At 32.9% G+C, this 25,742-nt stretch overlaps 1 protein-coding gene across 1 annotated transcript in view; it reads right to left on the reverse strand.

The window, feature by feature from the left end:
- Positions 1–9,835: 9,835 nt before the first annotated feature.
- Positions 9,836–25,742, reverse strand: part of SMC5 (structural maintenance of chromosomes 5) — a 68,567-nt gene continuing 52,660 nt past the window's right edge. Inside the window, exons 18-24 of the mRNA XM_074205256.1 lie at positions 24,506–24,631; positions 21,108–21,203; positions 20,607–20,711; positions 20,262–20,381; positions 18,286–18,465; positions 18,108–18,203; positions 9,836–11,640 (exon numbers count right to left, since the gene is read on the reverse strand). Coding sequence (XP_074061357.1) covers positions 11,497–11,640; positions 18,108–18,203; positions 18,286–18,465; positions 20,262–20,381; positions 20,607–20,711; positions 21,108–21,203; positions 24,506–24,631 — 867 coding nt within the window. The 3' untranslated portion in view covers positions 9,836–11,496. The remainder of the gene's footprint in view (positions 11,641–18,107; positions 18,204–18,285; positions 18,466–20,261; positions 20,382–20,606; positions 20,712–21,107; positions 21,204–24,505; positions 24,632–25,742) is intronic.

The raw sequence follows: 25,742 nt of genomic DNA on the forward strand, positions 1-25,742 counted from the left end.
AAGCAATACAAATAGTCATCTGTATTATCTGTATGGTAGACTACACAAAAATTAAATAGTTCAAAGTGAATATTGGTATTTGTCATTAAACTGAAAAATACTATCCTTCAACAAGTCACTAACAGTAGCATTCAAGTTGTTTGAATGGCTGAACAGAGTACAGTGCCCTTATGATCAATGCACTTGATGATGCGCACATGTAACAGTGAACATCACCATTAAATTAAGAAATGTCACAAAGTTAAGAGTAATAACACAATGGAAGGTAGAGTTGGGATTCCAAAAGATTTTGTATTCAATATTGGGCTAAAGTTAACAAGATTACACTGATTTCTATGAAATTTCAAGTGTTTACATGGGTTTGAAAAATGTCTTTATAAGATGGGGAAGACACAATTAGCACTATGTATGAAAAAAGAACTGGATATTTTATTCAACTACAATCTCAAAATGAAGTCAATAGTGTCATATGGAAGCCAAAATAGAGAGTGTTATTCTGGGCTGCACTAGAAAGCATAAGCTTTAGGAAAAAGAAAGTTGATAGTTGCATTACATTATACTGATCATACCATGTTTGTAATCCTGTGACTGTTAAAAGCTGGAAAAGAACCAGAAGCTTACCAGAAAAGTGAAGAACCTCAGAGCCATACTATATGAGGAATATCTGGAGAAGAGTAAGATTACTTATTAGATATAATTATAGATATTAGTTATCTTAAAAAAATGTTCAGTTTCAGAGAAAACAAACATATTGGGTAGGAATTTCAAAGAAACAAATTGAGACTTGATGTAAAAGAATTAAAGCTATTAAAAGCAAAATGTGTGTATTTTCAGGAGGTAGGAGATTTCCCTTTACTGGAGGTCTCCATACAAATGCTGAATTTTTTTGTTACTTCTTTTAGAGGGATATTCATTCCATTTCTGAAATTCTGTTTAAGCATATATATCTCCTGGTTAAATAACTCCCATACACCAATTAAGCTCCAAATTGGAAATCCTGAAAAATCAAAACAATTAATAAAACTGAAAGCTAGAAAACCATTGAATTTAACACATAAAACTAGAAGCTGGTTTTATGGAAAAAAAATGAAACAAATTACTGACCAATTTGATTAAGAAAAAGAAAACCAAATGACCAGTATCAAAAATGAAGAGAGTGAATTCACCACAAAGGAATAAATTGAAGCTATTATTTGGTGCAATTTTGCCCAATTATATACCAATAAATCTGACAATCTAAGCAAAATTGATGATTTAAAAATTATATAAATTACCTAGATTGACAGAAGAGGAAACAGAATACTTAACTCCATCTTAGAAAAAGAAATTGAACAAGTCATCACAGAATTCCATAAAAAAAAAACCCAAGGTCAGAATGTATTCACAAGTGAATTCTATCGAAGAGCACTTAATTCCAATACTATTTGGAAAAGCAGATAAAAATGGAGTCCTACCAAATTCCTTTTACAATACAAACATTATGCTGATACCTAAACCAAGAAGAATTAAAACAGAGAAAGTAAACTACAGGTCAATTTGCCTATGTTGATATAAAAATTTAAAGTAAAATACCACCAAGGAGAATTTAGCAGTAATCACAAGGATCATATACTATGATTAGGTAGGATTTATACTGGCAATGTGAAATTGATTCAATAGTAGCATAATTGACCATAACAATAGTAAAACTAAAAGAAATCATTATTGTCTCAACAGAGGCAGAAAAAGTTTTTGACAAAATACAACACTCATTTCTATTAAAAACACAAAAAAGGGGCAGCTAGGTGGCGCAGTAGATAGAGCACCGGCTCTGGAGTCAGGAGTACCTGAGTTCAACTTTGGCCTCAGACACTTAATAATTACCTAGCTGTGTGGCCTTGGGCAAGCCATTTAACCCCATTCCCTTGCAAAAAACTAAAACACTAAAAAAAAAAAAAAAGAAAGAAAAAAGGAATAAATGGAGCTTTTCTTAAAATGTTAAGTAGTATTTATCTAAAACCATTGGCAAGCATTATCTGTAAGGAGGATAAACTAGAAGCTAAGTAAGACCATGGGAGAAGCAAGGGTGCTTAATTATCACCACTCTTATTCAATATTGTATTAGAAACGCTAGCTATAGCAATGAGAGAAAAAGAAATAGAAGGAATTAGAATAGGCAATGAGGAACAATACTATCACTCTTTGAAGACAATGATTTGAGAATCTTAAGAGAATCAGTCAAAAAACTTGTTGAAATAATTAACAATTTTAGCAAAGTTGCGGGATATAGGATAAACCTTCATAAAACATCAGCATTTCTAGATATTTCCAACAAAGTTCAGCAGAAAGATAGAAAATGAAATACCATTTAAAATAACTTTATAATATAAAATACTTGGGAGTCTACATACCAAGATAAACCCAAGAACTTATATGAAACAATTCTAAAACACATTTTATATAAATGAGATCTAAACAACTGGAAAAACCTTAATTGCTTTTGAGTAGACTCGAGCTAATATAATAAAAGTGACAATTCTACCTAAATTAATTTACTGATACAGTAACATACCAATCAAATAACCAAAAAAAATTATTTTATAGAACTAGGGAAAAAAATTCATTTCGAAGAAAAGGTCAAGAATACGAGAATTTAAAAAATCTGATACTGACAAAGAAATATAGTGGTGGATCAGTGGAATAGAATAGCTACATAATACATAGTAATAAAACTATAGTAAGCTATAGGTGTTTGGTAAACCCCAAGTGATTTGGTCAAACACTTTACCACTATAAGGTCAAAATGGGCATATAATTTAGAAATAAAGGGTAATAACATTAAGGGGGCATTATAATAGTTTACCTGTCAGATCTATGGAAAAGGGAAGAATTTATGACCAAATAGGAGATAGAAAGCATTACAAGATGTAAAATGATAATTTTGATTATATCATATTAAAACCTTTTTGCACAAAGAAAACCAATGAAGCCAAGATTAAAAGGAAAGCAGAAAACTGGGGAATACACCCACCCACACCCACACACTCACTTTTATAGCAAGTGTCTCTGATAAAGGCCTCATTTGCTAAATATATACAAAGCTGGGTCAAATTTATAAGAAAAATTATTCCTCAATTGAAAATCAAAAAAGGATATGACCAGGCAGTTTTCAGATGAAGAAATCAAAGCTATCTACAATCCTTAAAAAAAAAAAGCCCTAAATGACTATTGATTAGACAAATGCAAATTAAATCAACTCTCACACTTAACAGATTGGCCAATGTTAGAAAAAGAATGCTGGGAAGAGTATGGGAAAATGATGACAATAATGCACTGTTGGTATTGTGATCTGATTCAACCATTCTGGAAAGCAATTTGGAACCCCAAAAAGGCTATAAAACTGTATATATCCTTTGATACAGCAATACTAAGTCTAAAAACCCAAAGGGATTAAAAAAAGGTGAGGGGAGGGCTTGGAAATTGAAGGAGTGTTGAAGAACTGGGGAATAGTTGAACAAGTTGTGGTATATGATTGAAAAAGGAATACAACTGTGATATTGGAACAGACTTGGAAAGACTTAAATGAACTGATAAAGAGTAAGGTGAGAACCAGGAGAACATTGCACCCAGTAATAGCAATACTTCAAGATGCTCAATTGTGAAGGATTATTGTCAGTAATATAATGATCCAAGACAATTAGATTTATAATGAAAAATGCCATTCATCTCCAGAAAAAATAACCAATCTACATGCAGATTAAAGATACTATTTTTCACTTTTTTATTTCTTGTGTTTTCTTTCACAATATGACTAATATGGAAATGCTTGAATGTTTGAATATGTATTATCTATATTAAACTGTTTATCTTTAACAGAGAAGGAAAAGAGGTAGAGAATTTAGAATTCTAAATTTTAAATAATAAATGTTAAAAAATCACAAAAGTAATTTTCCCAAAGGAAAAAAAAGTTAAGTTTTATGGATCTTCCTTTAAGCTTACCCATATTGACTTGTAAAATGTGCAAAGAATCAGTTCATCTACTACTTTTATCTGTTAGGAATTTTGTACATGCAATTCTTTCCTAAATGATTAAAAATGACTCAGGAAGGGGCAGCTAGGTGGTGCAGTGGATAGAGCACCAGCCTTGGAGTCAGGAGTACCTGGGTTCAAATCCTACTCCAGACACTTAATAATTACCTAGCCGTGTGTAGCCTTGGGCAAGCCACTTAACCCCATTTGCCTTGTAAAAACCTAAAAAAAAACTCAGGAAGTATTAAATATCTTGAAGGTATTGTTTACATAATCCCTCCCTCTAATGGAATTCATTTGCATAAAATTTTTAGTGGAAAAGTATGTGTAGTTTTATTACACAAACTACATAAGCTCATTTTCTATTTCATAACACCAGACAGATGGAAGGCAATGAGCATTAATTATCTACTATTTAAATACTACCTCATTTGAAAGAATTTAGCAGGTAACTTCATAGGATCTTAAAACTAGCCATTTTGGGGGCAGCTAGGTGATACAATGGATAGAGCACTGGCCCAGGAGTCAGGAGTACCTGAGTTCAAATCTGACCTCAAACACTAAATAATTACCTAGCTGTGCGGTCTTGGGCAAACCATTTAACCCCATTGCAAAAACCTAAAAAAAAACTAACAATTTTTAATAATCAATACTAAAATTTACATTTTAATAGAGAACAGGAGCTTGTTTACAAAATCAGATTAGAAACAAAATTCTACTTTTCCTTGTTAAGTGATAAGAAAAGTTTAAAGAATAGAACTTCAAAAACATAGATGCAAACTATGGAAAAGATAAGAAGTTGACAAAGTAGAAGATAAAGACTAGATTGGGTTAGGCGATCCTTAAAGATCTTTTAGTAAAATTAGTGTTCAGTTGTTTCATTCATGTCTGATTTTTCATTTAACCCAATGGAGTTTTTATAGCAAAGATACTGGAGTCATTTGTCATTTCTTTCTCGTACTCATTTGACAGAGGCAAACAGGGTTAAAACAACCTGCCCAGGGTCACATTACTAGTGTTTGAGGTTGGATTTGAACTCAGAAAAGTGATTCGGACTTCAGGCCTAGTACTCTACCTATTATGCCTTATCAAATCCAGGGAAGAGATTCAGAGATCTCAAGGAAATACTGGTCCTCCATTATTAAGGTTTAAAACACCAGTGCTAAGGACATTTCATCAAGGACTCATTCCTTTATTCTGATATATTTGTGCCTTATCTTAAGGTCCAATGGAAAGTTATTTTTTCTATATGTTCTATTTCAATTCCCCCCCCCCTTAAATTTTCTTGAATGTTAAATTAGGGGTAGGAGAAAGAAGGGGTACTGTCTCTTCCAGGTTTATCATTTGTATCTTTGTTCCAGTTCAATAGTTATTTTCTGAATTTGCTTTCCCTTTGTAGTAAGCTTGTTGCAGGTTGCTTCAATACTGATTTTAGATTTTCCATATTATCCATTAGTATTTTTCATAATTTTTTTAAATCTTCTGACTTTTAAAATTTTTCTACAAATTCTTTAATGGCTCTTGTAATATACTTTGCCTATATTCATTTTTACCTCAATTTTTAAAAAAGTATTTGCATTCTGACATCTAATTGCACATGTACTCTACTTCACTTAATTTTCTTGTTTGATACTAATGTTAGGAAAGACAAATTCTGCACAGACGAATGGTCCCCAGGAGTTCTTCTCTTGGAATATCCTGCTACTTAACACTTCTTCCCTTTCGAAGTTTGGGCTTATGTAGCTACAAAAGTAATGCTTCACTTGAGAACCATAAACTATAATAAATTCTTCTCTAAATTTTAATTCCATTTAGAAGAAAAAAATATACTTCCTCAGAAGGTACATTTCATAATTATTTGCCAGATCTGGGAATTCAAGTTCACCTAGACAATTTTAAAGGCTAAACTTAAGAAAAATTCTCATCATCTGAGATCTTCCTCAGAAATAACACTACCACTTTTATTTTTTTTTACCTTAAGCTCTTGGGAAAAACAATTATCTAAAGCTCTTTCAGTTTTGGAATTTATTTGTTCCCCAAATCATTGTTTTTTGATTTTCAGAATGTATTACTTATTAAAAAGACATTGTCTCTTTAGAATGTTACACTTGCAAGTTAACCTGAAGCATTACTTAATTCAAAAAGCTCATATTTATTTATGAAAGGCACATGTGGTTATACTATTTTCACTTATTTCTCACATTGAAGTCAATGATACTGACTTATCTAAAAGAATGAAAGGGAGGCAGCTAGGTGGTGCAGTGAATAGAGCACTGGCCCTGGAGTTAGGAGGACCAAGTTCAAATCTGACCTCAGACACTTAATAATTGCCTAGTTGTACTTACCTAGGGCAAATCAAATCTCTTAACCCCATTGCCTTATTTAAAAAAAAAAAAAGGATGAAGGAAATGAACTGGAAGATTGAGTTAAGACCTATCCTTCCCTGCTGACTATATTTATGTTTATATCTTCCATCCACAAGAAAACTCCATTAGGCCCCTAAAATATTCTCAATCATCTTTTATCTCTTCCTTTGTCACATTTATGTACATCTATTCATATAATACATTGAAGCATTAAAAGAAATAGACTAAAATCTGTACCCATTTGCTTCATGATCTACTTCATTACTACTGATTCTGGAATTGCTAAGTCTCATTGGTCTTTTGTCTTCATGTTCTTGATCTCTAAAGCATGGAAACTCCTGTTGGATATTGGACATTCTCTTATCCCTCTTATTTGTGGCAATTATGTCTTTTCATTTCTATCTCCTTTGTTAGGTCATCATTCGTCCACTGTGTACTTGTTAAGACTGAATTGGATCCTCTGCTCTCTCCCATGGTGACCCTCTCCAGTTGCAAGGGTTCAATTTTCTATGCAGATGACTACCAAATTTACATATTGTTTTCGTATCTCCCACTACCTGCTATACATTTCTCCAGATGTTTCATTAATATCTCAAACAGTTCTCACCTTCCAACCTCCACGTTTTCAAATTTCTATTTCTTGAATAAGTCATCCAGGTTTGTAAACTCAGATTCATCTTTGATTCTTCTTTCTGCCTCATATTTTACATTTCATCAGTTGCCAAGCTAGGTAGTGCAATGGATAGAGAGCACTGGCCATGGAGTTCAAATCCAGCCTCACTTGACACTTACTAGCTGTGTGACCTTGGGCAAGTCACTTAACTCTGATTGCCTTGAATCCATAGCTATCTCCAGTCATTCTGATTCACATTCACTGGCCCCAGATGGCCCTAGAGAAGAAAAATGAGGTTGGTGACTTTGCACAGCACCCCCTCACTCAAATTCAATTCACTTGTTTGTCATGGTATCAGTTCCCTGATGTCATGATCTTCTTAGAGAATGAATTGAAAGTATTTAATTCTATCTCCCTAACATTCAGTCTCTTTACTCTTGTTTAGGCCTCTATCTAAACTATCTTTCTGCTTTTAGCATCTCCTCTTTCCATTCCATAGTCTACAAAGCTGCCAAGTCTAAGCCATCAGTAACTCCTATCATCTAAGATGCAGTTAAGTCTCTAGATTTTGAAAAACAGGATTGTGGAAAAAAATTTCCAAAGCATACTCATATCTGGGGTTCATATTTTAAAGGATTATTTCAACTAAATTGTGTCTGAATACAATAAATAAAAGTGACTGTCATCCTACTGATACTGTTAAAAGTTTTAAGTGTGCCTAAAGATAATGGATAGGAAATGTTCATAAATCAAATATCAGATTAAAAAATAGAATGGAATTTTCAAAAATAGCACCAAGACTCAGCAGCAAATCCTCTTTTGTATTTTCCTTATAAACTGTTTCTTATTAGAAACTACAAGATAGAGCTAGAAAAATGGTTTAAGATTTCAAATAAGTTCATTAGCTTTAGAGAGGTCAGACAGGCATAACTGTGGTATTTGCTGAATCAGAGTACTTTTCAGGTGTTTCTCTGAGGCCTGTCTAAAAATAACTAATCTCTCCTTACTGCAGAGGATCAGACAGAGCCAGTGCTAAAGAAAACCAAGATCAGACTATTTTTAGGCAAGGCTCAGGGAAATACCTGAGAATGCATTTCTCAGCCTCAAATACCCTTAGAATTGCATGAATAGTTGTTTTTTTCCCACCAGAGTTAGCCCCCCCCCCACACACACCCTACTCTTAAGCAACCAGATAACCCATCATGTCAATGATCACTATATGTCCACAATATAGAAAATTTAGTGGGGGTTATGGGCTTATCTCCAGACACATATACTATAACTAGAAAGCGACAGAATACAAGGTAGAACTAAAGAAAAATTGACCTATTTCCTTATAAGATCCATTCTTATGAAACCAGGTCTTTCTTATGTACATAAATCATAATCTTAAAAATCTTTAAAAAAAAAGTCTCAAGGCTAGAGTCAACTGATTCAAGACCAACAGCAAAGAATGAAAATCTATTCATTACTCTTTTGACTAAGTTATACATATTTATGCAGAAATGAGTACTTGGAAATCTTGATAGCAAAATATTTCATAAACACTGTAAACATTTTTAATATTTACATTTTTAAAAATGTAGTTAGGCTAAGAATAGGGAAGAGAGAGTAGTGAAAAGAGTGCTGGGTCTGGATTCACCAAGTTCAAATCCAGGCTTTGACACTTACTAGCTGAGTGGTCCTGGGGAATTTGTTTAACCTTGATTGCCTCAGTTTCATTATCTGTAAAATACAGTGGAGAAGGAAGTATGCAACCCTCCAAGATCTTTGCCAAGAAAACGCAAAATGGGATCACAAAAAATTGGACACAATTGAAATGACTAAGAACAAAATTGTATATCTTACAGCTTTTTCTAAACATTTGGCTTTAACTCACATACTTCTATTGCTTTTGGTACACTTAAAATTTGTTACTCTGAAGGAGAAATCTCTTCTAGGAAAATACTAATACTTTGTTTTACTAACTAGACTATAAGCTTCTTGAAGATAAATTTGGACCTCACATATAGAGTTCAGGTATTTTCTGCAAACAAGACCAACTCAGAGTTGTTTTTGAATGAATCTGAATTTCAAATTTGATTTGTTAGTATGTCAAAAGTATTACAATTTTTTTCAATTTAAAATAATTTTCACCAGAAGCATATGAAAATATAGATTTATTTTCAAATTTCCAACAAGATGGTAAGTTGTTCTCTCTCCTCAGACTCATCCCTTTTCATCCCTCCCCCCAACCGCCATATCAATTCCTGTAAGATAAGGCTTTTACTCATTGTTTCTTTATTTACTCACATTTTTGGATAAAAATATATCAGAAGGATAGACTTATGAAAATGGCATAATCTTGAAGGAAATATACAAAAGAAAAATAAATATTACAATCAATTAGAAAATAGCAAAATATTTTCCTTTTACTTTGAATTACTGAAAATCTTTACCTTTTAACATCAATGCCACTAAAAATTTTGAATATCACATTACTTAAATTGGGTTCTCACTTGATGATTTTTATGAATTATGTGCAAATAGAATTCATTTTCCCTTTTCAAAGTGACAGCTGAAATTACAAGTGTTTGAGAATACACTGACCTTGGTAGGCCTTCAATTCTTTACATTTCTTTTAACTTTCTGTATTAGAATGCTATATAATTTATGCTTTTAGTCAATATTTCAAAGGGGAACCACATATTCACTTTTTTCAGTACAAAAATCTGAATAAAGAAATGATTATTATATATATAAACTGAAATGTCACTAACCATCCTATTTTAACTATATATATATATATATATATATATATATATATATATATATATATATATATATATATGTATAAAATATGGCATCTTTGACCTTGTTTCCAAAAATCTTTATCTTGCTAAAAATTAATATGACTGAACCAAAATAAAGACTTAAATCTACATTACATCAACCACAAAAATAACAGACATTTAACTGGTAAAAATTAATAAACTTAGGAATAAAAAAATTACTAAATTTCTGAATTTACATAAGGAACAAAATATTAAAAGTGATTTGATAAATTCACAAGTAGAAATATTATTTACATACTTCATTAGTCTTTATAAACAAGATTTGCAGTTTTATATATAGGAAAATGCAATCTGATTCTTTCTCTCTGAGAGAATCTCTAGGCTGAGAGAGTATTAGCTACAACATATATTATTTCTTGACCTAAGAAAAATATCAATTCTGACAGCTATTTAAAATATATACATATATAAATTGCACTGAGTTCAATCCCTCACTTTGAATAAGCAGACAAATTAAATGAACATTATAATCAATAATACAGATTTAAACAAATAGACAATTTGTCCCTTTAAGTGAATGGACATGTTCTTAGAGTGAGCTTTTGTTTCTAAGATATATATTTTAAAAAAGTACAGAATTTGCTTTATTACTGCTGAGGAGGATGTCTTCAATTAAAAAATTATTTAACAGGATTTTCACTGATTAAAAAAAGATTTTAATTAGATCTCAAACAATGGAAAGACCAATATAATTACACAAGTGCAATAAATATGAAGATTTAAGAACTATTTATGTTCTGAATAATGAATGCACTTTTCTGCTATATAAAATATTTAAGAATCTTAGATATAAATAAATCCCAGTACAATTACCAATTCCTCCCAAATTATAAAATTCCTCAAATTTAAAATGGAAAATAAAGTTTACTTTTCATACAAAAACCTCATACTGTTTATTATTCTTCCCCCATTCTCCCCACCCACCCAATAACCTTGACACCTGATTTTCTTCTTTGGAAGTTTCCTGGTTTTATTAGTGCTACTTCAAAGAAGTCCCACTACTACTTTTTAACCCTATATTCTTAAGTGGGGAGTGAGGGAAAAAGGAGAGGAATATGAAATACAAATAGGACAAAAACTTCAAATTCCATAAAAGTTTTTTTCTAAATTTTTCAAAAGAACAAAGGTATACCTCATAGTAGAAACGAGCACTAACAAACACTTTGGACTAGAAATATTCAAATCATTTTTTATCAGTTAAATATAAGGACCTTAGAAAAAAAATCATTACCTAAGCTTACAGAACCATCTTTAGGTTTTAAAAATTACTTAGGTGTCTCTACTTTTAACTTAAGGTTACTCTGTTATCAATAGTCATTTGAGCATGAACCAACTAACTCTGTAACCTACATTATCACATATTTTGTGACACACTTTGATTACACACTAAAAATTTTACATAGAACCTCAATGAACTAACACCAGGATACTAAGGACCCAAAATCAACAAGGGCTAAACAGGGTAACTCCAACTACCAGCAAGTTTTCCAAAGGAGCAGGAAGAAATATTAACTACATGGTTTCAACTATATCACCCTACTTATATTTGAAAGCAGGCTTCCAAAAATAAATCTTGTTCTTTGTAGTTTCAGCAAACTTCTTCATTTTATTTCAACAGCTCTGTAATTATAAACATAGTTTTAAGGCAAAATTCCAAAGATCCTTTCTTCTTTCATTACTGATCCATTCGGCTAACTCCAATACGTCGTCGTCTCCTAAGGAAAGCCTTTAAATTGTATTTCTTTGACTCTAGCATGCAAGGGCCATTGTAGACAAACAACACTGTCATGTTTTCAGAGTAAGTGAGGTTTTGAAGAAGCTGTAAATATTAAAACACATAAAAATGTATGTTAACAGACATTCTTTTATTACTATTACTTCATTATGACAATACTATAGCATTTTAGGAACTCCAAAATACTGTTAGAAACCAGTAATCATGGAACGATTTCAAATGCATAACTGAGCCTTATAATGCTGAGGAAATATCTCAGAGTGCCTGCCCAGTTCAGTTTGGGACCATCCTTAAGTTGACTGTCCTTGAAATGATTAGGCCTGGAGGAATACAACCAAAATTTTTGGAGATTCTGAACCAGTATAGGCTCTCTCCAAATCTTGTTCCAATTTAAACTTGAAGCCCATGTTTCCCCAGATCAGTCAGTGTCCAGTGCCTAAGATATATAGCAAACAATAAAGAATTTCAGCCCTTACTTAGGACTTTTGTTAAGAACAACAAAAGAAACAAGACTTTTTGTTCTCTTGGTATGTAGGAAAATGACATTTATCTTCTATTAATTAAACTATGTCTGAGCAGCTACTAAAGCACTTCTATATATGGTGGGTGCATCACAAATTTCCAGTTCAAATGCCTGCCATTATCTCAACATATTAATGGTGCTAGTTATAGTAAAGAATACAGTGATTCTAACATAAAAGGAAATACTAATAAATAACTAAGTGATAATTAGTGGCAAAATATGGCATTCAAGAAACTAGATGATCTGGCACTACCCTATTTTTCTGGTATTATTTAAGGATGAACTCTTGACAAAATACTTATTTTACAACTCTCTAATCCACTTATTTATAATGGGAGTATAAGTACATTAATTGTCTGGACATGATGTGTATCATCCTAAAAGCTCCCTGAAAGTAGGGACTGTGATCTCCCTTAATGTCAAGCACAGTACTCTGAATGTATCTATTACATGTATTTTAACTGGAAACATTCATGTAACCGTATCATTTTATATATATATATATATTCTAACCCATTCACTGTGTAAAGTTACATACAAAAGATAGCAAGCCATTTTAACTTTTCTGTCATATTCTTTTTTATTTAACTCACCAAACATTTATGAATTGTCTGCTTTATGCAGAGCATTCATTGTGTTCGGCACTGGAGATACAAAAATTTAAAAAGATATTACTTCTGCGCTTAAAGAACTTACTATCTAATAAAGGAAAAGATGCCATGCAGAAAAAATATACTGGGTAAAATGAGATAGCAACAAAGGAAAATCTGAAGGGAAAGAGATCACTTTCAGCTAGAGGATTAAGGAAGGAGTTGTTGAAGAAGTACAACTAAATTGGGATTTAATGGAAGAAAAGCATTTCACCGAGCAGAGATAAAGAGCACATTTATGCATGAGGGATAACTTGCTCTGAATACATAGATATGAGACAGAAAACTGTCTAGTTTGGTCTCAAGGTACCCTGAAAGGGGAAATAACATAAAATAGGACTCTACAGGTAAATTGGTAACAAATTAGGGTGGACGTTAAATTTTAACATTTAATCCCCATCACAGTGCTTAGCAACACTGATAACACAAAGTCTAGGCACTAGAGATAGTGACCTCAAGGAATTTCTATTCCATAATTTAAATGACAGTCTATGAAGTTCTTATTTTATCCTACAATCAAAAGGGAAGCAATGAATGGGTCACATTATTTTGATAGCTAGATAAAGGAGGAATTGGAGAGAAAAAAGACTGACAAGAAGCAGCAGGTCAAACTATCATTGAGGTCAGGATGACAGTGTGCAAAGGTCTGGATACTGAAATGATCTAGGTATGGGGGGTGGGGTTAAAATGAGGGAAGAGTCAAAGTCACTTATGGAGTTTTAAGACAAGTGGTCTTTCTTTAGACCTTAACTTTTACCTTTGGCACTAAAGTTCCCTTTTACTATGATTAATTTTAGTTAAAGCTCTATTTTTTTGATAAGAGCAAAGAAGACGACTTTTCTTTAATTCTTAGTTAAATCTGAGGAGTCTGTCCTCCACAGAGAGACCTGGAAGGAAGAGGTTAAGATTTTTTTTCTTCCACAATCATAAAAAAAATCAACTGCAAGCTTGAGCAGAGTTTTTTTCCCCTTTACAATGAGTTGTTTAATTTTTTGCCCTTAGTGTTTTATTTTAGTTTTATTTTTTGAATCCTTGTGTTTTGTTAGTACTCTAACTCAATTCTACCACTGCTAAGCCTTTACCCAAGAGATCAAAGGAAAGAAAAAAAATAAGTATATGTATACACACACTTGTGTGTTTTTATACAGATATACATATATGAGGATATAGATATAGGGAGGGATGCAGGGAGGGAGGGAGGGGGAGAGGGAGAGGGAGAGGGAGGGAGGGAGGGAGGGAGGGAGAGAGAGAGAGAGAGAGAGAGAGAGAGAGAGAGAGAGAGAGAGAGAGAGAGCGCGAGCGCAGAGAGATAGAAGGGGAGGAGAGAAGAAGACAAACATTTTTTATAATGGCAAAAAAAGACACTAAAAGGATATCTATCAACTAAGAAATAGCTGAATAAGTTGTGGGTTACAAATGTGATGGAGTACTATTATGCTGTAAGAAATATGGGAATAGATCACTTTTTGAAAAGAAATGGGCCTGAAGAGATGATGAAAAAGGGTAAAAAAACATTACTTGTACAAAAATATTCATAGCATCCTTGTTTGTGGTGGCAAAGAATTGGAAATCAAGTAAATGTCCTTCAATTGGGGAATGGCTTAGCAAACTATGGTATATGTATGTCATGGAACACTATTGTTCTATTAGAAACCAGGAAGGACAGGATTTCAGGGAAGCCTGGAGGGATTTGCATGAACTGATGCTGAGTGAGATGAGCAGAACCAGAAAAACACTGTACACTCATTCCATCAGTGCAACAATCAGTAACAATTTTGGGCTGTCTGCAAAGGAGAGTGCCATCTGTATCCAGATAAGGAGCTGTGGAGTTTGAACAAAGTGCAAGGACTATTCCCTTTCTGATCTTGTTACCTCTTAAGACTTCTCTTCTTTAAGGATATGATTTCTCTCTCATCACACCCAATTGGGATCAAGGTACAACATGGAAACAAAGTAAAGACTGACAGAGTGCTTTCCGTGGGGGATGGGGGGGGATTGTAAAACTCAAATAATATCTTTAATGAAAATAAATTAAAAAAGAAAAGAAAAGCAATGGGAACATCTGGGTAGTGCAGTGGATAGAACATTGGTCCCGGAGTCAGGAGGACCTGAGTTCAAATCTCACCGCAGATACTTAATATTTAACCAACTGTGTGATCTTGGGCAAGTCACTTAACCCCACTGCCTTGCCAATAAATAAATAAATAAATAATGAAGGCATAGAAGTTTACATAAATTAATGCAGAATGAAGTAGGAAGAATCAGAAGAACAATTATACTTCAATATTAATAGTATTAATTGAAAATCTGTGATAGCTGTTTACAAACAGATAAAGAATGAAACATACAGAACAAGAAGAATAATTTTTAAAATACAAACACTGTAAAAACCAGCAACCTTGAAACCTGCAAGACCTAAGATCAATACAAGGACCACTCATAATTCCAAGGAATTGGAGATGAAACATTATCTATTTATTATATAGAGATATAACAGATTTAGTGGTGCAGAGTAAAACATATTAAAATATATGCAGGCATTGAAAAAATTGATTTTGCTTGATTATGTATACTTGTGACACCCTCCAATGGGGTGAAAAAGAAAAAAATTACTTCTTCCATTAAAAAAAACTGTTGAGGGGCTGCTAGGTAGTGTAGTGGATAAAGCACTGGCCCTGGAGTCAGGAGTACCTGGGTTCAAATTCTGTCTCAGACAATAATTACCTAGCTGTGTGGCCTTGGGCAAGCCACTTAACCCCATTTGCCTTGCAAAAACCTAAAAAAAAAAAATTGGTGGTAGGAAGTTCAAAGATATGAAATGTTGCAGGCATTTTCAGATGACACCACTGTATTATTAATTTCACTTAACTGTTTTATTGTTGTATGAGTTCTCTTAAGTGGGAGAGTAAATAATCCTATGTTTATAATATTAAAACAAAACACATTTTTAAAAAAATTGTTATGCTCCTCAAGGGCAAGAATTGGCTTATTTGCTTGTCTATATTTCCAATGTTTGATGCATAGTAAGTGCTTAATAAACACATTCTTTCTCTCTACTGAGTACTAAGGCTATCAACACTGAAAATTTCTTCACTCTGGCTTTCCAAGAGCAGCTTATAACATAATACATTGTTTTAGTTATTTCATATAAACATCTTTTAGATAGGCAAAAGATGAAATCATGTCCGTATTTCTAGAGGAGGAAACTATGGTACAGAGATGAAACTGTGTTCAAGACACTTAGTGGTAGGAGTAGAACCAAGACAAGAACCTAAGTTTCCTAATTCCCATTTTACTTCTCTTCTTTGCCATATGAAAGATTAAAAATGGAAGTTGAAACAGATAGAGAGTTTAAGTGATTTGTCCAAGGCTAAATAAAATAGCTTATAAATCAAGAGAACTGGGATTCAAACTCAGTTACCCTATCCTAAATCCAATACCCTTTCTATTACCATCATGCTTCCTCCAGAAAAAAAAGGTCAAATGGTATAGACATGTCAAGGAAGGGAAATGAAATGCTGTGGTATAGAACAATACTTTGAGGGGATGGCAGGATTGTGGGAAAGTTTTTCCCAAACTTAAAAATTATATGTACATCTATTTCCCTTCCTCCCTTCTGTCTTTCCATATGAGGAAAAATTGAGTATATTTGTAGGCAGGAAAAAGGGTAAAATTTAAGATAGGGGGAGAGGAATTGTGTGGGAAGGGATAGGGAGAAAATGATTGATAAAACAAATTACAAGGAATTTGGAAAGGTAGAAAATCATTTCATTCTCTAAGACTGAAGCAAAGGAGAAGAGGATGAATGCTGACATACAGATTTTAAAGTATGGTCAAAGGGAAATGGGGCAGCCTCAATATAATCAGTATAGGAGATGAAGTCATACGCTAAGAGGCAGGGAGTTAAGGTTGGAGCACTGAGAAATGGTTTGGAATAAAGAGTGAAATGAGTAGTCATTAAGATATGAGAAATGAATTGTGCTACCAGCACTGAAGACTCAAATTAGAGCATGAATTTCTAGTGGACCAACTGGTTAAGAAGTAATAGTGGAAAACAGTAATAGCTGGCATTTATGTATGGTTTTAAGCTTGCAAAGTGTTTTAGGTGTTATTTCATTTAATTCTCAAAGAAATATGAAAGTAGGTATGACAAATGAAGGTATCCTCATTTTGCAGATAAAATAAGTGAATGTCATCAGGGGTTAGGGCATAATAAGAAGTGAAAAGGCAAAATAGAAGGGGCAAAGTAATTTTGGAAGAAGGATAGTGTCTTGTTAAACAGTTAACTATAGAGTGAATCCAGTTTTAATGGATTTTTCTTACTCATTTGTCAGAATGTCAGTTTTAGGAATTTGTCACAGTATTAAATACAGAAGTGGAACAAACAGTGATTAATGAACAAATTCTTTAAGAACAAAATTTCTTTTGACAAGTGGAAATTAAGAGGAAGTTCCAGGCTCTTTAGTACTAGGTCACTATAAAGAAAATGACTGTACTATTTCAGGTACAGGTTTTATTTTTTAGGCTGAATAAAGATATACACCATCCTGATTCTCACAAGTCCTTATCACAAACATATAGCCATGGCCTTTTGTAGAAGAGGCCTTTATGTAGCATGAAAAACTAGAAAGATGCAATCTACTGTCAAGACAAAAGAAATGAGAGTGACTGGCTAAGGAACAGAAAAGAAGTCCAATATTCCAAAGCATATTCCATTTCTTAAATTAATTCTAGCTATAATAATGAAGTTTCAAATAGCAAAGTGTGAGACTAAAGATGCAACTTAAATAAAACAACCTTATACAAGTCTTCCAACATTTCTACCTTTACAAATTGAAGGGTTAAGTTGGAAACAAACTAGAATCTGTAATTGAGAAAAGATCACAGATTCTTCAAGTTTTCTAACATTTTATAGTTGTAAGTAATGTACCCTGTGGCATTTACTGTCATACAGTATTATATGAGGAATGGTAATTAACACAAATGTATTACTGTTTCAGAGAATGAAAATAAAATACAAAAAACAAAGAGAACAAAATTTTATCTTAAATGATGTGTAAGGTATTTGTCTCAAAGACACAGAGCACTGATTCTAGAATGAAGACGACCTTGCTTCAAATCCTGCCTGAAGCTGATTTTCTGGTGAGATAAAGAAAACCTCTCTGATCCTAATTTTCTCCTAGTTATAGAACAATGAGCCTATGATCCTCCTTCAATAAAAGAAGCATTACTTGAATCCATTCAATTCTTCCATTGCCATTGTTACTATTACAAAATGCATAATTATTTTCACTATTAGGCAAAATTCTCTTAAATAACTGGGCATCATCTGGGTACTTTTATTTATATTAGTGCTTTCAAGGTCATAGATTACATACCTTTGGTGTAATTAAGAAATACTGAGATGTGGTTTCTTTACAGACAGTCTTTACAACCATCTCAAATACTCTTCTTTCATTGCCTGGGTCCATTCCCTTGATAATAATAATAGTAAGAATTAAATTCATATTGATTAGAAAAGGAATAAAACCTAATGTCACAAAGTAATGGTCATACCTGATTAATTTCATCTACCACTCTGAATGGACATCTGTTAAGTTCTTGGAGAGCCATCAGGTATAACATTGTAGAAACACTTCTTTCACCTCCACTTTGATGACTGTAAGTTAGTTCATGCAATTGTGTGCTACTGCGAAATTTGACTCTAATTCTAATTCCATATTTATCATAGTCTTCCTGTAAATCAGATAAGTTTGATAAAAAATAAGCCTTTTTCTCTCTAGTATTTCATGTAGTACTTTGACAATAAGGTAAATTAAGTTCTCAAAATAAAATATCAATTATAAGGTAAAGTGACACAAAATATTAGTGAAACTGTCTGAAATGAAATTGTTAAAAATGCATTGATTGGGCTCTAATGCCTAGTTAGAATGTTTCTAGATAAAAGGATACCCTGAAAGACAAAAGGTATTGAGTCAAACAAATACTACCATTGAAACCCCAATGGACATATATAGCTCAGGTCTTTAAGCCCAAAGAACTCCAGGAATAGCATCAATGTCCCCTCCCTCCCAAAGCCATCATCAAGGGGAATATTCTTTATAGAGGGACAATCATACCTAGCACCATCATTATCAACTATTGATTAATTGCCATTCTCTGACCACCCCCTATAGCTCTAGTCCTATTCCAGTCCACTTCCTGTGATCACTGTTCAAGGGAACAATCCTTGAGGAGACTGACCCTGATAGCTGCCTCTGTTGGTGCTAAACCAATTATTTTCAAGACATTCCCAGCTTCAGGAGAAAATCAGATATGGGTTGTACTAACCGATGTCTCCAAATTCCTGGCATCATCAAAAAGATCGATTTAAATGGTTTTATCAGTGTAACATTACCATTCATTTCCCCTCCATATCCTAAAAGACCACTAGGACTTTCCATCTGATCATCCTCTTGAAGCCTCCAAACTTGCTTCTTATAGGAACATGAACTCTTTAGAGAGCAAGGATTGGATTGTTTTTCTGTTTATATTTCTTCACTTAGTACTGATTTTTGTAGGCAGTGAAATGCTTAATAGATTTTTTTTAATCATTCATTCATTCCTTACATTCAACCAGATGAGAAAAACTATCTTCTGAAATTAAACCTCTAAAATCATCCAAGAAGCAAATCAGTCAATCTAAATGACCTTAGGGCAAATTACTGGATGATAGAAACAACTTAAAAGAGATAGTGTTAGTGTGATGGATTTATTTCCCATCAGGCATGCTATAATTGAAAATTATTGGAGAAAGGTGTACTAGTTCACTAGAACTCCTAAACATGACATATTTAATAAAATTTCAGGAACTGACTTTGCCTAAGTTGGCTATCAACAATTCTCACACTACAGAGGTGAATAAAAAAAGAGACCAGAGGGGCGTCAGTCAAGAAAGAGAAAATTTTCCAGGGGTGGTGGTGGTGAAGAGTCCTTAATAAATCTTCCATTTCAAGTTGTTGAGCAATACTTACATTATTAGAAAATTTCCTTTCCCTCAATATTTTACCATACTAACAATCTGCTTTACTCATTATATATTTAATTATTTTACTTAGTATTCAAAATTAAAATTTATGAACCTCTAGCAATTACAATATTACTAATTCCTTTTCAGAAATTTTTACATTAATGAAATTCTAGTTAACTTCTGAATCAGAAAAAAAAAGGAAATTTTTCATCATTATTCACCAAGTCTTAATTGTCAGGCAGCATACCCTTCATTTCTGTTTTCCCATTACTCACTTTTTTTAGATTATTAACAGAGGGTCAATAATGAGATGGTTAATTCTATAATCTTTAAAAGTCACCCAAGAAACAGTCTGAATGAACAGATAATTTTTCTTCAAAACTTTTTTAATGATCAATGATTTTTTAAAAGAAGAATTCTAAGGGCTCAAACCAAATAAATTATAGGAGAAAAATAAATTGTAATTATGTTTTTAAATTTTTTTTTAAGTCTTTAAAAATTTGCTCAGGAAAGACACTCATACCTCATTTTCTGTATGGAGATCCACTTCACCAGCACACTGCATGGAACTAAAAAAACTGCCAAATTTTTCATTTATTTGTTCTATCAGACGTTTCAAAGGATTGAGCCACCTTTCTTTAACCTAAAAATAGAGACAAGTGTACAGTACTATTAAAAATTGGAAAATCTATTACATTACAAAAATACAATATAGCATCAACTTATTATATATTGAATAAACTTTGAAACATTTTCCCTAAATTTTTTTCCTTTAAAAAATACTAATAATAGTATGCTGTCCCTTATATCTTTTCCTCTCGTCATATTAGTGAGTGTTAAGTGTCAAAAACAGAATTTAAAACATCACCTTTGAAATGGTCTGTCTATAGTTATCCAGCTCATTTGTCTTTTGCTCTAGTTCCTCAGTTAACTGTTGTATTTCTTGTGCTCTTTTTTTGTAGTCTTCGACAACCTGGCAGCAAAAAACACTCTACTTTAGGACAAATCTTTCAGAAGATAAAATAGCATTAAAATGTGCATCAATTAAAATCTTAACTTAAAAATGCCAACTGTGTTGCTTTGTTTGCCTGCAATTAACTTATGCACTCCTTATGTACTGAAAATATGACATTTCTATCTTTTGAAAAATGTTAGACATTGCAATATTATAAGTTAGTCCAACTATTTTTTTTTATATAAAGAAAAGGCAAGAACACCCTGTTCCTTAGGAAGAATCTATTTAAAATTCTAATAGATTCAGAATCTGGCATTTAGAGCACATTGTTCCTGCTGTCTAGCTTATTATTATCAAGAGCTCTAGTACAGAGTGGGAGGTAAGTACTAAGGAGAAAGGGGGTGGAAAGCGTACTGAAGCATTCAGGCCTGTGAAGCAAGAAGCTCTTGTCTTCTCCTCAGAAAGTAAAGAATCAATTTCTTCCACTGTGTTTGGGAGATCTTGGAAAGCCTAAAAAAGGAAAAAAATCTGTCCATTAATACTAGATAGTAAGAATACTAAGAAACAACACAATCCAATTAGTATTTTCTTAGGAAGGCACCATGAAGGGATGTAAAAGAATTACACAAATCATGCTTTGGAAAAGCCTACAATTTTCTTGGAAAAATAAATCTCAAAGACAAAACTGTTAAGGTAAGGAATACAGCATAATTTGAAATAAAGCATTAAAAATGCATAAACAATGCTATTTGGATTTAAAATATAGAATGAGGTATCAGGTAGGTTAGAGTGGTCAGGAAATTTTTAACTCTTCATTTTCCACCAGACTGTATTTCATTGGACTTTTCCATTTTTTTTTTCATACTGAAAGATCATTTCAATCCTAGAACTCACACCTTGAAAATACCCTCCATCCTTGGAATCCCTTCCTCTGCTTAGTGTGTGGAGGGCTCCTTTTAAGGCAGGAACATTCTATTTCTTATCAGGTCACACTCCTCTGGATTTTTTTCGATTAGGCCTTCTTTCTCCATTCCTGCTTCCCCAGGTCTCTTTTCCTAGATTCCTATTATATATCTTCTTCATTAGCATGTAAATTCCTTGAGGGAAGGGCCAGAATTTCTTGTCTTGCATTTTCACTACTTAGTAAGGTCCCTGACACATTTTAAGTGATTAATAAATGTTTGTTGACCAACAAGGGCTCTGAGTTCAGATTTGGATAGGTGAAAAGAGAAGGACTTAAAAGCAGTTTAAAAATCAAACAGTCTACAAGATGAAATACAAACTCCTTAGCCTGTTTTCTAAAACTCACTATAATTTCATTCTACCCTTTTAATACTGTGTAATGGAAGGATACAGTCAAACCATTTGAATATGAATTTTGGTTCTCACATTTATTCTCCTTTATGTGAGTCACTGAATCGCTTTCAGGGGATTCAGTTTCTTCAAACATAAATGAAGAAACTGGATTAAATCTCGAAAGACCCTTTTAACTGTAGAAGGACTTTAGAGGAGTGTCTCAAGGATCTGCCTTTGGTTGTATTGTTCTATATTCATATCCATAATTTGGATAAAGTAATAATTGACTTGTTTCTGAATCTGCATGGAATATAAACCTGAAACAGGTACCTTATGTTGGATAAATGGCTTCAAGGGGATCTTGATGGGTGACATATACAAATGAGGCATTTCATAGAGATAATGATAAATTCCTATGCTTAGGCTCAAGAAATCAAATTTAAAAATTCAAAATGAAAAAGATCCAAGAGGTAGAACTAGGAACAAGTAATGAAGTTTCACTGAAGGGAAATCTATCTAATGAGGTCATGAATTTCCTAACCTTGGAGGTCTTCAAGTGGAAAGATGTTCAATGACCCCTTGAGGGTACTTAAGTACAGGAATCTTTTAGTACTACCATAACTGAGATTTGGTCTAAATTTTATGTACCTAACCATCCTTTCCTACTTTTTTACTCCAATAAGGCTGTTCTTCTCATTTTTATTCTCTCAAAAGCAATTTGACTTTCCTTCCTATTAAAATCTGGTACAGTAGAGGTAGGAATATCACATTGTACATCCCCTATTTTATATTTTCCAGAGTAGTATGACTTTCTTGGGCAAAATCACAGAGCTTTTTTAAATGAAGAAAACATTTAGGGGTAGTGGGATGGTTTTATAGAAACCTCTCCTTCTTAAAAAGTTCACCCCATTGTATAACATGAAACATCAATCAAACTCATTCTCTGTCTACTTTGTGAGTGACATTACTGTATCATGTTTATGGAGAGGATTAACTTTTTAATCCCAACAAGAGGCCTGTCTCAGTTGTCTATACTTCATTTGCTCTTTAATTATCTGCATGAAGTAGTTAACATTTAAATCACTAGCAACAAATTATGGGAGAAAATGGACAAGAAGCAAATAGAATGAAAAGCAATAGCAAACTGTAGGTGAATCTCATGACACAAACTGATTAAATTATAGTTATGTCAAAATAGCAAAATACAAAAAGAACAATAAAAATACAATATACATACTAGATTTTATTTTTCAAAGAACTTGCTATCTATTTCCTTGATCCCTGGGAAGTATTCTATAATGTCAGAGTTAGAAGGAAAGCCAGAAACCATCTAATCCAACCTTCTCATCTCATACAGAGTGATCATAGATTGAGGCTAGAACAGATTTCAGAGGCCAGCGAAGCCAACTCCTTCACTTTATGGATAAAGAAACTGAGGGCCTATGAGGTTAAATAACTTACCCAATATTATACAAGTAGTAAGTGGCAGAGTTAGAATTTGAATACAATCCTCCAAATCCAGTGTCATTTAAGTGAAGAAATGGCTAGAACCTAGGTATCCTGAGTCCTAATTTCTAGGATAGTAGATTTAAAGCTAGAAGAGACTTTAGAAGCTATACAATCAAACTCTCCCATTTTATAACTAAAGAACCTGAAGCCCAATAAGAATCAGTGACTTGTCCAAGAACATGCTCATAATAAGGAGCAAGTCAAGATTTGAACCCAGATCCTCCAATGCTCTTTCCATTTTATCAGGATCTCATTTCTTCTCCCAGGGATGCTAAAGCAAAAAAGTAGGTGAAAAATTTTCAGTCACAATAGGAAAAACTAGACTAAACCAAACATTTTAACATTTAAATGGAGAGCATCAAGGCTTTTCTTTTTTTTTCTTAATAACATATCTGGGGTTTTTGATAACATCTCACTCAATTAATTCTCAACTAATAACTCAATCCAACCCTCAGAAATTTTTTATTCATTTTTTCTTTTGTTCCACTAAATATTATTCCTAATTAGTAATTCTCTGACTCTTCCATTGTTGTCTTCCCCATCGAACTCCTGCCCTTATATATTTTTAAATGTAGAAATAGGTTAAGAAGAAGCGACCAACATAAATTCTCAGGGGAGAATGATTTCTTTGTGATCACAACACAAGATTTGAGAATTGTGGTACTATAGACATAAAAATGATCCCTTTCTCAAATGACCAGTAATGACAGTAGCTTATATCTTTCTATGATGCCTAACAGCTTAAAAAGAATTTCCTCACAAGTAATTTGTACAAGTCTTGTTATACCCATTAAAGATATATGAAAATAGGCACAGAGAAATTCAATGACATTTATAACATCAAACAGTTCATCAAAAGGCACAACTAAGATTGGAACTTAAAATCATCTGACGCTCTATCCAATGCTCTTTTCTCTAAGTAGTATGGATTAGGGGAATGCAGAAAAGTTAAATGTAACAAAATAAATTTATTAACGTTTACATCATTATGTACTCTTAATACTTACTGTCTGGTACTCTTGAGGAATGCTCTGATCTGGGCCAAGGTTACATACTTGCCTAGCTCTCTTCATAAGTTCTTTGCATTTCTCTAGAAGTCTACGTTTTGTTTCACCAAAAGCATTATATTGTTGCTATTATAATAAAATAAAAAAAAGGGGCTTTAAGGATTTAGATTCTAGCAACTGAAAATAAAAGATCTATTTCTCTAAATCATCACAGCAAATTCATGTATGTACCTTACTTCACAATCATGAATAAACCAAATGCAACACTATTGAAAATTATGGCTAACTTATTAACAAGGAATTTAAAATTTCATCCTGAGAATCAACTTACCTATAAACATCTAGATAAGAAAGATTTAAATACATAGCATAAACATGTTATAAAAGGAAAACACTAATAAAAGGAAAGCACTAATCTTCACCCTAGAGCCAAATGCATCCATTTGACTTCACCATCCCCTTCGATAGGAATGGGTGAAATATGACAACAATCATTTTAATTAACATACATGACAAAAATGTTACTGGTATAGGAAGAAACACCCAAATGAAAAATACTTTATTCTTGTGCCTTGAGTCAATGCCTTAAATCTGAGATGAATTACTTAGTTCCTATTGCCCCTATATGGTGGTTGATCCAACATGGCAGTATGAATAAATATACTAGCAGTATCATCAGCATTACTGACACTGCATACCTCACACTATACTAACACTTTAGGGATCATGCTTGGCTACCATGCATGCAGAGATAGCTTGGCTATTTGTCTCCCCAGGATTCTCTAAGACAGATTTTAAGTGGGATAGTGAAACATTAAGGACAAAAGACTCCCAGGGCAGATAAATTATTGGAATTGCTTATCAAGGGCACTAGATATGAAGGTCCCTTTAGTCCTACTCACAAAATTCACTCTGTACAATGACAAAGAGGGGATTATTTTACATAAGGTTTCCCCCCTTTATAACAAAGAGTACAGTAAAACAAAACTACAAAAAAAAAGACTTCAAGGCACACCATTAATTATAACAAAACTCTTTTAGAAGATATATATATATATATATCTTTAAAACAGGAAGTTTTCCCCTCTAACTGGGTATGCTCTATTAGAAGATATTAGACTAGATCTTAAAAAAAATTTTTCAAAAAAGTCTATATATACACAAATACATGTGTTGTTATTCAGTCATATTGTACTCTTCATTTTCTTGGCAAAGTTATTGGAGCGTTTGCCATTTC

Source organism: Macrotis lagotis, chromosome X (assembly GCF_037893015.1).
Source record: "Macrotis lagotis isolate mMagLag1 chromosome X, bilby.v1.9.chrom.fasta, whole genome shotgun sequence".
In the NCBI taxonomy this organism is placed as follows: domain Eukaryota; kingdom Metazoa; phylum Chordata; class Mammalia; order Peramelemorphia; family Peramelidae; genus Macrotis; species Macrotis lagotis.